Below are 15,680 nucleotides of genomic sequence, written 5' to 3' on the forward strand. Positions count from 1 at the left end.
CTGCTTTTGTGCTGCTCTCACAGCATTCAGCAGTTGAAATAGATACTGCTTGACACACAGACCTAGAGTGTCTGTTGGCTGACTCTTTAAGGAAAACGTTTTCTGACTGCTGTTTTAGACCATAATAACTGTCCTGTAGTTCTAAGATGCTCTAAGCTGTTTTATTGTCTCTCTTTTTCCCTATTTTATTTGGAATAATTTCCTATTTTCTGTTTCAAGTGTGCTATTCTTTCCTTGACTATATGTAGCCTGTCAACGAGGCCAATGAAGAAGGAATTCTTCATCTCCTTCCCCTAGCCTTTTCGTTAAACTTGGGTGGTTCCCGTCTTTCTGGGGAAACTCCATCTGTCTGTGGATCTTTTCCACTTGTCTTTAATATGTTGCTCAAACCTCACTTCAGTTTCCCTGATGCCTAAACTTTGGAGTCATCTCTGATCTCATTGCCCTTTTTGATTTTTTCCCCACCTCTTGCTTTTTTTTTTTAAGATTTATTTTTTTTTTATTGGAAAGGCAGATATACAGAGAGGAGGAGAGACAGAGGAAGATTTTCCGTCCAATGGTTCACTCCCTAAGTGGCCACAATGGCTAGAGCTGAGCCAATCCAAAGCCAGGAACCAGGAGCTTCTTCCAGGTCTTCCACACGGGTACAGGGTCCCAAGGCTTTGGGCTGTCCTTGACTGTTTTCTCAGGTCACAAACAGGGAACTGAGTGGAAAGTGGGGCTGCTGAGATAAGAATTGGCGCCCATATGGGATCCCGGAGTGTTCAACACAAGGACTTTAACCATTACGCTATCACACCAGGCCCTCCACCTTTTGCTTTTTTTTCTGTGTGTGTGTGTGTGTGTGTGTGTGTGTGTGCATTGTAGCTTTGGATTGTTTGTTATTTTGTTTAGAGACAGGATGCCTGCAGGATTTAACTTCCGGCTGCCAGAGGCGAGCCGAGGGCTGCGGGAGAGGACGTCTAGCTCGGATCCCGAACCCAGTCCGCCATGTGCCCATGGCTCATGGCGGGCTGGGCCCGGACATGCCTGGGTGCGGCCTGCTTCCTTCTGGGGTGAGTACGCCGAGGGGGGAGGCCTCCGTGACTGGGCATGTCCGGGACCCACCCAACACCCTCATTGGGTGGTGGGTGAACGGGATTGGGGAGGGGCGCAACCTCGGGCCTGCAGGATTTAACTTCCGGCTGCCAGAGGCGAGCCGAGGGCTGCGGGAGAGGACGTCTAGCTCGGATCCCGAACCCAGTCCGCCATGTGCCCATGGCTCATGGCGGGCTGGGCCCGGACATGCCTGGGTGCGGCCTGCTTCCTTCTGGGGTGAGTACGCCGAGGGGGGAGGCCTCCGTGACTGGGCATGTCCGGGACCCACCCAACACCCTCATTGGGTGGTGGGTGAACGGGATTGGGGAGGGGCGCAACCTCGGGCCTGCAGGATTTAACTTCCGGCTGCCAGAGGCGAGCCGAGGGCTGCGGGAGAGGACGTCTAGCTTGGATCCCGAACCCAGTCCGCCATGTGCCCATGGCTCATGGCGGGCTGGGCCCGGACATGCCTGGGTGCGGCCTGCTTCCTTCTGGGGTGAGTACGCCGAGGGGGGAGGCCTCCGTGACTGGGCATGTCCGGGACCCACCCAACACCCTCATTGGGTGGTGGGTGAACGGGATTGGGGAGGGGCGCAACCTCGGGCCTGCAGGATTTAACTTCCGGCTGCCAGAGGCGAGCCGAGGGCTGCGGGAGAGGACGTCTAGCTCGGATCCCGAACCCAGTCCGCCATGTGCCCATGGCTCATGGCGGGCTGGGCCCGGGCGGCCAGTGCGCCATTTGGTGCCAGGCTGAGCCTGCTGGCCGCCCGGCCGGGGAGCTCTGGGGTATTGGACATCTGAATCGCGGCTGAGATAGCTCTAGAGTGACCCCACTGTTTCTGGGATCTGAGTCAATCCTAAAGATTCCCAATGCCAGTAACTCTTCCTTTGAAGAACTTCCAATCCCTTAATAATGCTGAGCTTTGAACACCTATCAAGTAAAAGATAAGCTCCGGCTTGTGTAGCAGGCTGGCACCTAATGGTCCTCGGAGCAACCACGTGCAGGTGCGTGATTTACAGCTAGGAACGGTCCCAATCTGGGAAGCCACAGCTGGGATGAGGTTCCCACCAAGGGGTGTATGTGCTGGAATGGGGGCTGCGTTCTATCTAGGAAACAGTTGCAGTCACCCGAGGCACTAGTGTGGGCTGGGATTGGATGCACCAGGCCGGTTCAGATCCCAGCACCATCTGGTGTTATGGAGAAACAGGGTAGATGTGGGACTGACTAGGCTGGGTCTCAATCCCCTTCTGAGCCATGTGTGAGCTGTATGTGGGTATGGACGAGCCATGGCTGGGCTGAAACATCCAACAACAAGAGTCAGAATGGGGTGAAAGCCAGCCAGGAAAAGCCACTGTTCCTGCTAGGACAGGAGGTGAACTGAGTAGGGTTGGCTCAAGAACCCCCTGGCAAGCGCAAAATCTGGCACTGGGAGGGGTTCTGATGGAGGAGCCTGGGCAACTCCTCTGGCAGGACACAGTCCCTGCAGGTAAGCGCGAGAAGCATGATTGGAAACAGCCCAGAATAGGCCATGGAAAGTTTCCCACTGGCATGCATTCGGCATGGGTCAGGAGCAGGCCAGGCTGAATCAGTTCATGTCATCCTCTGGCAAATCCGATCACCAGAACAGAGTGTGGAATGGGCCGGGTTTGGTTGCGACAAAACCAGTACACATTCTGGAACGCCAGGGCGTGGTTGCCTGTACTGGATATGAATGCAACACCCATCCAGCACACGTGAGATCCAGGAAGGGAGGGGCAGAGCTGGCGGGGGGGTTAAGGGGCTGGTTCCCTCGCTGGACAACCACTCCCACTGGAGAGTGTTGGCTGGGATAGAGACAGACACGACTAAGCAAGGCTACAACACCTGTGCGCTGCATGTGGACAAGATCAGGGCCACAGCATCAGCTGGCAGAAGCTGGCACTGGGGACCAATTCTGTCGAGTCAAATCACAGGACCACCTAAAGAGTGCATAAACCGGGACAGAGAGACCTGGGAGGGAAAAAGTGGGTTCCCCCTTCTTGGGTCACTATTCCCGTGGGAGGGCATGAAAACTAGGACGGGGGCTGGGATGGCTAGACAGAGGCACTCAACAACATCTGTGAGGGCTGGATGGTTGAGTCGATTAGATAGAACTAAGCTTTAATACCCATTGACAAGTACCAGAGCCAAATGGGATGGGGGACAGACTGGTCTTCTGCTACACAAATTGGCAAACCAGGGTAGGGGGCAGGCTTGGTGGGGGTTATTGTGGGTCGCCCCGACTAGGCTGCAGCTCCCACTGGTTGATGTAAGGGCCGAACCAGACTGGACTGCAACACCCATTGGTTCCAGTGCAACTCGGGACTGAAAACAGAACCAACACAGCAATTGCAACCACCAGCTGATCAGGGTGATGGACTGTGCCGGGCCCTGTGCTTGCTAGAACATACAAGAATCTGGTCTGGGAATACCTCAAAGTATCTTTGGAGATCTCCCCACTTGAACTGCTGGACTCAGAATTCTAACCAAGAAAAGACAGAAGACAGAATAGGACAATCATTCATCTCAGCTACATGTTGGCAGCGAAATATGGGACAAATGGAGACTTCATGATGGACCATATCAATCAGTGGACCACCTCATCGAGCGAAACTGGCAGTGACTCATAACTGGAGAACTATTAACTCCACTTGAGCACATATCTCAGAGCATGCCCCACATCCGGGACTTGGGGTGGACGGGAAACCGGGTGGGGCTTCTCCCTCAATACCCCCTTTTACCTCAGATACATGATGGAAACAATATGGACATAATAGCATTGCCCACCTCCCTATCCCCCTGAACCTTTTTTTTTTTTTTTCCTTCTCTTTCTTGATTTTCCTTCAACTATAGTTAACTATGTAAAGATTGTCAACAACAATACAATAAAATGGATTATATATATATATAAAAAAAAAAAAAAAAAAAAAAAAGAGACAGGATGGTAGAGATGGAGGTAAATACTATTTATGGGCTTGCCTCTTCTAGATTGCTGGTGGACTCATAGGCAGGAGTGAGTTGGGCTGGATCTGTGTTATTTGCTGTGGTAGGCTGCAGAGAGCCACCTACTTCCTCAGTCAGTGCCGCCTGGCACTGCGGGCTGGAGCTGGGGTGCCTAGAGTGTCTTCCTGGACATTACAGCTCCAGCCTCAGCTTTCAGCCTTCCTGCTAGACCTAGGCGTGCTGTGGCAGCAGAGTGTTGCTGACTGTTCCAGGTGTATGTGGTGGAGGGAGTGATGTGAGAATGGGGACAGTGGCATCCTCTGACAGCCTCATCTTGGCAGATGCCAGGGCTGGGTGTTTCTTAGTGCTGCTGCCCCTCCTCCAGTGCTACGAGACCTTGGTGGCCTTAACAGAGACCAAGATTGTTCTCTTCCGAGTCACTGTCCCTGCACCTGTGCTCTGAGGGGTACAGTGTGGCTTCTGTTTTTCTTGTTTCTTTTTTTTTCCCAAAATAGACTTTCAAACTTTTCTTCTGAGAAAAGGCTCCAGTTTCTTCTTTGTGCCTTTCCTGTGTGAGTGGTCCATCGTTCTTTTCCCGGCCTGTATTGCAAAGGGCCGATTTCTCTGGTCTCCCTCCCTGATTCCAGCTTTTCTCCTGAGCACCCAAAGGAGGCCTTTGGAGGGCAGTACACGCTGTGAGCAAGTGTGGCTTCTCCGTGTGTGATCCCAGAGCTTCTGTCCTCTCCAGCTGACCTTCTGTGCAAGCCATGAGCAATTCAAGTTTCAAAGTTTGAGTTCCTATCTGCCTGCATTGCCGCCCACCTCTTCAGAGGCCCCTGCACACCTTGCGGGTTTGCCCTAAGACCTCAGCATCTTGGTATATTCATGAGAAGTTATGATTCAGATTACCTGGATTCATTTTGTTTTCAGGGTTGGGACAATTTTGTTCCCAGTCTTTCGGGCCTGCGTTGTACTCTTGACACACTCTATGTTCAATCTGTTGGCAGGTGATCAAGCCATGAAATCTGTTCATTTTTGTAATTTAGCCAATTTTTAGTAAGGGTTTGGCATGTCTCTGACTATTATACATTCACATGCAATTTGTCCCCTCATATCTTTCTAATATTTGCAATGTACAGCCTGTGTACTAATGTACAGCCTGTGTACTTCTAAATAACTTTCAGAATGGAAAGAAATAACTACTCAGGATATTGCACGTCACAGTAATTGTAGATTCTCATTAAAAACTATGCGAGTTAAAGAGTAATTTGACCATAAAGTGTTCTGAACATTATTGTAAGGTATGTAATTTATTGCGTTCTAACTTGCTTTGAAAGCATAAAATGCTTTGAAATTACCATAGCTGTTTTGAGTTCTGTTCTAAAAATTTCTGTTCTGTTCTTTAGAGAAAAATTGTACATCTGTAAAATTTTCTCTGCTATTAATAGGCTTTCATTTGAAAGGAATTCAAGATTTAAAAATATATTAATGGAGTAGAATTTTCTGCAGTGTGTTAATGTAATCTGTTATTTTTCTTAGTAAAGACAGTTTCTCATTAGACTTGTAATTATGCAGAACTATAAACATGTATCATTTCCTTCATTTAATTCTGTAGATATAATGGAGAATGGGAGCTGGCCCAGAAGGCATTGGATGATATTATATATAGAGCCCAGCTAGAATTATATCCAGAGCCATTGCTGGTAGGTGTCTCACGTATGTGAATTTTACAACTATAAATTACCAATTAGCCATTCAAAGTGCATTCAGGCATGTCATTAATACTTAGTGATTCATGTTCTTATTATACTTGGAAAATATTACACTCAGAAAAGTTTATAGGGCCCACTGCAGTGGCAGAGTGGCTAAATTCCAGCCTTGCATATGTCGGGATCCCATAGGGGCACCAGTTCATGTCCTGGCTGCTCCACTTCCCATCCAGCTTCCTGCTGGTAGCTTAAGAATGTGGTAGGAAGTTGGCCCAAAGCCTTGGGACCCTGTACCCATGTGGGAGACCCAAAAGAAGTTCATGGCTCCTGGCTTTGGATGTGCTCAGCTCTAGTCATTGTAGCCCCTTCAGGAGTGAACAAGGAATGGAAGATCTTTCTCTCCTTCTCTATAAATCTGCTTTTGCTATAAAAATAAATCTTGAAAAAGGCTCATATAAATTATAATTTGATAATTTTACTAGTTTGCTGGATACGTGATAAGTAATCCTTTTTACTTATAAGTATGATCTGCTTAACATACTTATGCTTCATTTATTAATTCACTTTAGGCATTTTGAAATCCAGTTTCATATGTAGAAAGTTTTAATATTATACAAACAAGGGGTCTTCAGAAACTTTGTAGGAATTATGAAAATTTATGAAAAACTATGCATGGATTTAAAAACCTTTTTGTACTCAAATAAATTTATCCTTTAATTCCATTTTTTCCATGAACTTCTTTAAAGTACTCGTATTATTTTTAACCATAAGTTTCCCGCTCACCTTTTAATTCCTTATTGTAGAGGAGATATCTATCATCATGTGAAATGCCTCGCAGAGTTTCTTTTTAGAAACCTGTTGATATTAGCATGTTTCATCTAAGGGTAAAATAAAACATCTCAATCTTAACCTATACTTTTCCTTTCTAGGTTGCAAATGCAATAAAAGCTTCATTGGCTCAAGGTGCCATGAAATCTAGTAAGGAAGGTACAAGGTGTATTCAGGTCGAAATCACACCAACTGCCTCTAGAATTTCAAGAAATGCAGTAACTAGCATGTCCATAAGAGGCCACAGGTGGAAAAGACACGGTAAGAAACATGGGATCCTTCAGCTCAGAGCAGTGGTGTTGCTTTCCTCAGTGCTGAATGGTGCAGTAACTTCCGGCTTTAGCCTGGGCGGAAGAGCTGGTGAGACTCCCCAGCTGCTCATTATCCAGAGGGCAGCAAGGAAGGTGGAGGCCTGGGGGTCTGTATGAATGAAAATGCACTTGACACCATACTATTTGAATGTTGTTTCTATACAATAGGAGAAAAAGAGGGAAAAACTCATTTAAAATTATTTCTATAATTGGATTTTTATTCACAAATATTTGCAAATATTCTTTAGTATTTTTCCTCGCTCAGTTAACTCTTTAGCAGACAAACTTTCATGTTGAATTAGAGAAACTACAGAGACTACGCATTTCATCTTAGCTTCCTGGTTAAAAAAAAACATAATATTGCTACAACATTCTTTCTTGTGCATTTTGTTTTCTTTATCTTTCATTATTGGAGGTTAATGTCATTCACCATGGCCTTTCCAACGCTTTCCCATTTCCCTTGCTTCTCTCTTAATTTAGCATTCATGGCTTAACTGCTTACTCATTTTATCACTTCCTTCCTATGCAGAAGTTATTGTAGTGGCAAGAATCAGTATAAGAAGAGGATTACTGTCACTTTCCTCAGGAGGTAACCATTGGATGGAAGCAAAAAGGCACTTGTGTCCAGGCAAATATGATGCTAAGGGGAAGGCAAAAACTCATTCTCTATTTCTTTATTCTCTAACCTCAAAAGAAAACAGTAGCTGCTTTTGGTGGATTTGGTTCCCATTGTGTCTATTGTTCCTACAGAGAACCAAAAAAAGGGGGGGAATATAAGAAGAATGAGATCACTGACAGTGAAATAGAAGGGTGACGATGAAAGCAGTTGCTGCTGCGTCCACTCAGGGACTGGAGAATATTGTATTTGAAAAGAACAATGAAGAGATCACCTAGATTCATCTTCCGCTATTTTAAAGTTAGTGAGACAGTTCTCCGAAGTCCCACAGGAAGCCATAAAAGAAATGGTAGTGTTTGCCCTTAGCAGGACCAGTCATGCTGGTGATTTAAAATGTGCCTAGTCCCAACTAGCTTCAAGTTCTTAAGTGAGAATTATACTGCTGAGCAGGGCTAGGTTGCAGGTATGAAGTCATCTGGTTAGAGACTGTGGTAACTCTAAAAATCAGTTCTGTCTTGGCATCAAGCTGTAATTGCTCCCAAACAGGAAATGCAGCAATTTCTTTTCTGTTTTCCCTTCTTGCTGTTGGGTGGACATGCTGGGAATCAGGGGGATGTGAATGTAGGTCCTACAGTTAAAACTGTGAACTAGTAAACTCCACTGTGTTGTGCAAGAGAGGTATGTGTGTGTGTGTGCGAGTGTACAGGCATATGTTTAATAGAAGAAACCTGCAGTCAAGTGGAGTCTGTTACTCGGAAATACTTTGTAGGAGAAAATTTCCAAGACAAAATAAGAGATCACTTAATTCTATATTGTATCTATTTGATTACTACCTACCTTCTAGGATCTGCTCAGCACTCAAGAGGTTTGTACTTTGTCTGAGAGCTGATAACTCATGAAGTAGCCTTCTTATCACCTCTCTGCTTCCATCCACCTTTCATGTCTCATTAGAAAATATTAGATTAACGCATAGAAATCAGACATACTAACTAGGAAACTGAGCACCGTATTGTATTTGTGACACATACGTACTCCAGGCTTAAGAGAACAAAGATTTGTCAGTTTTTTAAGAAAACAAAACAACAACAACAAAACTTACCCTATTTCCTGGTAAAATTACGTGAAAATATTATTCACTCAGAAATTCAGGGTATTTCCAAATGTTTGGTCTTACAGGGCAAAACAGGATTCTGGTTGTAATCCAGAAGTCACTGTTGTTTGTGACTGACCCTCCCTGTCAGCTCTTCATGAGCGTTTGCTGCACATTGCACACCAAGGAAGAAATGCTCCGCAGATCATTTGTAACAGGTGTTGTCTCCCTGCGTTTGTCTAGTCATGAGGGTCTTTAATAAGCATAAAGGATTTACATGATTTGGCAGCATGTATATGCTCTGTTTATTTTTTTTTAACTTGAGACTTAAGATGACAAAGTTATTGTAACTGAACTCCCCCAGATAATGAGAATTCTGTCATTTGCTATATGCACGACACCTGCTAACAATTTCATGGTGCTTATTTAAGGTAATTGATAATGTGTACCTCACCAGTGTGTCTGAATAAACCACTGTAGTCTGGACTGTTTTTTCCAGTGTGCCAGGAGCTGCTGTTTTTCTTACTGGGAAGTCTACTTGTAGCCCCAGAACTCACACATATTTAGTCCCTGTTTCTACCCTTCTGTTGCCTGGTCCCTCGAATCAGCCTTGCAAATCAGATGCCCACACTTGGCACTGCTGCTAACTCAGGGCACACTTCATGCTCAGTGTTTTGTTTATTACAAAGGTGACTTCTGTCCATAAATATAGTTCATCTGCATGCCTGTCAGTGGCACTCTGCTGTGATGAGAGTGAAATCTGGACTCCTGAGCTTGCTGAAGGCCACACTTACCCTGATTCACTAAACTCAGTCCTACAAAGCCACTTCTGCCTCCGGGGCTTTGTCCAGGCATTTGGGATGTTTGAGCAGAAATTTGAATGACGAAAGGATGCCAGTGTGAGTTCTTACTCCCGCTGGTTGTGCAGCCTGCACTCTGGCGTCACTCAGTTCTGGACTGTCTTAGCCCTTGCTCAACTCTCAGACTAACCCATCTGAAGTGGCTTTCTCCCCTACCACCCTGCTTACTTTATCTCATGTTCTTTTTCCTTCATTGTATTTTTTGCTATTTAAAGTCTCTTGTTTATCTGGTTGCTTTATTACAGTGAATTCAAAGTCCTTCTCTTACCTTGTCAGCTATTGTATTCCCAGAACCTAAAACAATGCCCGAACCATTCTGAGCGCTCAATCAATTATAATTGAATGAATGAATGAATGAATGAACGAATAAACAAGGACATTTGTAACAGGGACAGTCTGTTCCTTCTTTTCTGTCGACTGAAAAATAGCATAACAGCACAATAAGTTAAGTTACATGGTAGGGAGTATGTACTTATTCTACTACTGAAAGAGCTATCATTTTAATATTTTTTAGTTCATTTTAATGTTTTTTTCTGTATATGTATTTTTCATAGTCATCCTTTATTTAAGTGTCCTTGAGGTCTTGCTTTTGTTTAGTTAACATTGTTAAATATTTTCCCAAGTTCTTCTAGTAAATTTGGTTGTTTTAATGGCTACATAATACTACTGCATTGAGTTGATATTCCTTCATTTACTTAACTATTTCCCCAATATGTTATATAATATGTTTCTATTTTTTGCTATTATAAATAATTCTGCAAGGAATAGCTTATTGAATATAGATAGCATTACATTGACTTGAATAAATTGTAAACATAAAATTCCTGGGTTAAAGGGTAAATATTATAAATTATTATGAATGAATATATATGACTTTTCTTTTGAGGTTTACACAAATCTTTTCATAAATGCGTCCAAAAGTTGTTTTTAATGTATAGGGTTTTTTTAAAAATGTCATTTTATTATTTTCACAGTAAGTTTGTATTTCATACTATAACCAGACTCCTCTGGACTAATACATTAATCTTTCAGAGATGAATAAGCCCATGAATAAATAAATTGTTCCTTTGTTGAAATTGTTACTTTTAGTAACAGGGCAGCTGTAAAACAAAAGCCAGGATAGCTTCATGAGTGACATTAATGAAATAGATATTACATAATTGGGATTGTAAAATTACATTTGAGAGATAACAAAACTTTTCACAATCAGTTCTGGCGCTACTTTGTTTCATGTTTTGTTTTGTTTTTCCTTAAAACTGGAAGAAGTTTTTCAGGGAAAAATGACTTGAGTCTCTTTGGAAGTATCTGTTAGAAGTATTCTTTAATTCTCCTCATTTGTGCGTATGAAGAGAAGTTACCTGTTTGTACCCATAAAGGCTACACAAGTAAAATATTCTGAGAAGTCTCTTTGTGGATCCCTTTCAGCTTTTCAAGTTATTTGAAGTCAAATGTAAGTTTCTATTTTATATATAGGGACGAATTATGTATGACAACTTCTGCAGAGATTTTTAACTTCTGGTGAAAGCAAATTATATTTCCTTATACGTTATACTCCGTTAAGGCATCTTCTATGTAATTTTTCTTAAATAGTAGCTTTCTCTGCTTAGTTATATATGTTATTCTCTGAATAACATGATTTAAAAAAAACTGCTGATTAAAAAATCGTGTTAATGTTACTAAGCATTTTACTAAACCTTCGTTTAGAGATGGTTACTATTTCATTTTAACAAACAAAAAGCTTTTCTGTCATGTTAAAATGCTCACAAGCTATATATTCCTTTTATCAGGTCAAGTAACATACTCCTAACTCACCATCTCACTTTGATTTATTCTGATAATTATTTTAGGAAACTTATAAAATTAAACAAATGTTTCTTGTTACCTTCTGGATATCCAAGCTGCCTTTCCAAGTACTAGGTACATAGCAGTGACCACAATCCCTGCCTTTGCATGGATGTTTGGCCCAGCAGTTGAGACAGTCCTGCACCACCTTGGAATCACTTGGTTCAGTCCTTGGTTCCAGTTCCTCATTCAAGTGTGCAGCTTCCTGTTGATGTGGAGGCCCTGAGAGGTGGCAGCAGTGGCTCAGTTAATTGGGGTTTCTGCCCTCCACATGGGAGACCAGATTGAGCTGTTGCCTTACAATTTTGGCCCAACTAAGGTTTGTGATGTTGTTGGCATTTTACAGAGGATGAACCAGAGGATGCAAGTGCTGCCTTTCCCTTTCTCCCTCCCTCTCCCTCTCCCTCTCTGTCCTTATCACTGTGTCTTACATCTGGTACACAAGATAAGCAGTTCTGGAGAGTATGGAATGCTCAGAACAAGAAACAGAACAGAACAGAAGGTATTTGAAAGATGAGAGTACTGAAGTTTTGTTGGATTGACCAGGGAAGACTTCACTGAAAATACAATTTTTGAGAAGAAACCTGAAGGAACTGTAAGGAAGTGAGCCCTTAGCTTGTCTGAGGAGGGGCGTGGCAGACCTAAAGAACAGCCCATGTGTATGTGCACAGACTGGTGCAGGGTTACGCAGGGAAGAACTTGGAGGGTGACGTGGAACAAGCCCACTACTATTTTTCTTTATTCTGTGATTTTCCTTAGAGTTACTTGTTTATTCCTTGTAGCTGTATGCAGATACATGGTTTACTTTAAATGATTTTAATAAATTTTTAAAATCTGTTATTACCATTCCAAGAGTTAACATAACACCAGTGAATTAGTCAACAATTTGTACTTCTGGGAAAACATAATTTTTCTACTTACCATTTAACTTCATGATTAAAAATTAATACAATTGAATCTTAGGTTGAAGATCTTTATTAATAATTCAGTTGCTGAATGTTGCTTTTTAAATAGCTGTTGATTTTTTTTTAGTTCTTAGAAAATTTTAAATAGCCATAACTTAAGGACCACTTTAAATTATTAAATTTCATCGGCATCTTTTTACAATTAAATTGTAAGAAAAGCAATCCAAAATGTCCTGCTTGGACAGTTTCTGCTTTCTTAGGTTTCTGTCCACACTTATTTCCTTGACTTTCTGTTCAGCCAAAGTAAAGTACTGACTTTCAGTGAGCAGAAATCCGTATAAATAAATGGAAATTGAATGATGTCAAAAGATATTTATCTCAAATTGACACTAGCAAAATCGAACTTTTAGCATTTATGGCATGTGTTAGAATGAACTTTTTTTTTTTTTTTTATTGAAAGGAGAAGAGAGAAAGAGATCTCACCAAAGATCAGCAACAGCAAGAATATGGTTAGGCTGTAGTCAGGTGCCAGGAGCTTAACCCAGGTCTCCAAAGTGGGTGACCAGGACTCATCCAAGTTGCACATTTGCAGGAATCTGCTAGGCTATCTGTGCTCATCTTTCACAATTTTGTTAAATTTTAGTACTCCTTTTTTATGTCTGAATACTTTCCAACATATATATACATATATATTGTAATATATATGTATACACACACGTGTGCTTTAATTGAATGTTCTCTTCATAGCTGGTTTGTGAAATGGTGTCTACAGTGTAAGTGGATGAATCTTAGCTGTCACACAGCAGTGTCATGGCAAATTTACTCTCTGTTGCAGTGGCCTCCAGCATGTACCTCAGTGAGAATTTCCTAGCCCTTACTTTGTAGACAGCTGTTAGTCACTGGGAGTGGGCTCAGTGGAACTTTGTGAGGGCACACAGCAATGGCAGGGCACCACTACCTCACACATGTTCTTTGGCCTGAGAAATAAAATCGTTAAAGAAGCTTTAGACAAAAGGTGATGACATGCTAAGTTAAGGAGAAGTGGTACCACCAGAATTTTGGCTGCCAATGCAGGGCAGCCTGAGGCCCTTAGGGGGGCACTTCTGGACAGGAATACCGCGCAGGTGTGGCGTATGCAGGGAGCCCTTCACAATTTTTGGTTGAAGTTCTCAGCATTGAAAAGAATCCAAATAAAGCAGTCACTCCTCTGTCACCAGGATGCTTTTAAAAATTCCTCATCTGCAGCATATAACCTTATCCTGATTATAAATCAGAATGTCTGGGGGCCGGGCGGTGATGGGGGCAGACTTCAGGGATGATCGAAGTGCAGGAGATCTAGGGAACTACAGGAATCTGTGGCCCCCAGCTTCCTTGTTCCTCAGACTTCAGCACCATTTGTGGGAGCCGGACAGTCCTTTCACTACATATATCTTCCTCAAGCAGATTTGAGCTTTATGTCTTTTAATGCTTGTAATTTTATTGTAATTTATGTTTTATTGGTTTTCAGTTATCAGAAAGGCAGAATGAGAGTGAGGGTGGTCTTCCAGATCTTCCAATAGTTAGTTGATTCCATAAATATCCACAACAGGCTGAACTCAGGAGACAGAAGCTCCATCCAGGTCTCCCAAATGGGTGGTGGGAACTTAAACACTTGAACATTAACAGGAAGCTGGACTGAATGTGGAGCAGCGAGTACTTGAACCGGCACCCTGATATGGGATGCAGGCGTCCTAGGCAGCAGCTTAAAGCACTGTGCCATGATGCCTGCCTCTACATCTTGTAGATTGTGTGCTATTTTATGTAGGTCTTACTTGTTTTCAACTTTGTTTGGCTACTGGCCCATTGTGTGCCAATCTTTTTTTGCCAACCTAGTACAATTAAATTCCTTGATAGCTTTAAGTAAAATCATGACTGATTTATGACACAGGATAGAACCATGTGTCTCTGGGCATTAACTAGTTGGGAATTTTCCTCCTTTGTTAAAACAATAATGACTTCTTTTCAGAATAAAGCATTGACAGTTGATTTGTTTTCCCAAATCCATTTTTTCTTTTCTCCAGTGTAGTAATGAACTGTTTGCAAGCTGGCCTAAACTTAGGAGTCTGAAGGAATTGACTGATAAATTTATATCACGGTCAAATTAATATGTCCTGATATAGTCATGCAAAGCGATGGATGTATGAGACAAAAACTATACCCATGGCATTACTAAACCGTGGTGTCACAGCAAAGAACATTTCCTCTCCAAAGAGGAAGTTTCAATGTAGTGTAAGAAGAGAATAGAGTGACAAGTGATTCCTGTTGTGGCTGGAGCAGTGGTTCTGGCTGTACTTCCCCGAGCATTTGCTTAAAACTTGACGTAAGTTCAGGTGGTGACAATATTATCTATAAGGCTAGAAATTAAGAATGTATGTTTTCATGTACCATGTAAAATATGTGTGTGAAAAAACTGTAGAACATGAGCATTGCTTTTTGTTTTCTTTGTCATTTTGAAATCCAAGAACACGATTCTTATCTCCAGTGTTGTCAAAGTATTGTAAAATTGTGAAAATATCTAGCTTAATTCATAACATTTGATCATCCAGTTTTTATGTTGGGTCTTTTGTTGTTTTGCATTTTTGTTTTGTTTTATTTTCAGCCATCATGTTTTGTCTTATCATCTTCACTTCTAGAGCAACCTGACAACAATAATGATACCACTGACGTGGGCGTCCTTGTTATTCCTGACATTAGTGTCACACATGTGGCCGGAGAGAGAACCGGGAATGGGGACAAGGGCAGAGCCCTAGGAGAGATGGATGCTCAGCCTGTGCAGGGTGTGCAGGACACAGCCACTGACCCTAGAGCTGAGAGCAGAGGCTTGCCAGAGGTCAGGAGGCAGAAATCTGTAAGAAAAATGATGGAGGATGGAATAAGCCCACCTGCCCGAGTGCAGTTTTAGCAGAACACTTGATAGCTTCCCTCCAAGGTATCTCAAGGCACAGAGCCACCGATGCATGTTAAGCCACAGTTGCACAGTCACAAAAATGTTGCATGTCCTCTAATAATGAAGCTGCATGCACTATGCGCACAATTGCTCTTTGACTCTCAAAGCAACTTGGAATGGTCATGCTTCCATTGGAATGGTCATGCCTCCATTGTGTCCAAGTCAATTGTAAAAACAGAGGCAGAACACTGCTTCCCAAAACAGTTTTCTGCTTATGTTTCATGATCTAAAATTATTTTTTCACTTTTGTGTTTTTACCATCTTCAATGTGAAAGATAGTATATATGGAATTCTGTTTTAAGTTTGAACTTGTGATATGTACATTCCAGATATTTAAAAATTTTAATATCTAGAATATAGAATACGACCTTCTTTAAAAAACTCTTAAATATTCCAATACTGTTTATTCCCCCCCACACACACACACAAAAGTTCCTTGGTGAGAGCTTTGATTTTATACTCTTGCATTTATTCTCCCCTAGTTTTATTGTGTA

General features: G+C 42.5%; 1 protein-coding gene across 4 annotated transcripts in view; it reads left to right on the forward strand.

The window, feature by feature from the left end:
- The window catches only part of HYCC1 (hyccin PI4KA lipid kinase complex subunit 1), a 97,797-nt gene that overhangs the window by 55,667 nt on the left and 26,450 nt on the right, over window positions 1-15,680 (forward strand). For 3 of the 4 annotated variants that reach the window (XR_009247301.1, XM_058678353.1, XM_058678351.1), the window contains exons 9-10: window positions 5,655-5,742; window positions 6,678-6,837. Coding sequence is in view for 3 of the 4 variants with exons in the window: in XM_058678353.1 (XP_058534336.1) it covers window positions 5,655-5,742; window positions 6,678-6,837 (248 nt within the window). In the remaining variant the exon portion in view is untranslated. Of the gene's footprint in view, window positions 1-5,654; window positions 5,743-6,677; window positions 6,838-14,872; window positions 15,169-15,680 lie in introns of all 4 variants that reach the window. The other variant, XM_058678352.1, reaches the window with a different exon arrangement.

Source organism: Ochotona princeps, chromosome 20 (assembly GCF_030435755.1).
Source record: "Ochotona princeps isolate mOchPri1 chromosome 20, mOchPri1.hap1, whole genome shotgun sequence".
In the NCBI taxonomy this organism is placed as follows: domain Eukaryota; kingdom Metazoa; phylum Chordata; class Mammalia; order Lagomorpha; family Ochotonidae; genus Ochotona; species Ochotona princeps.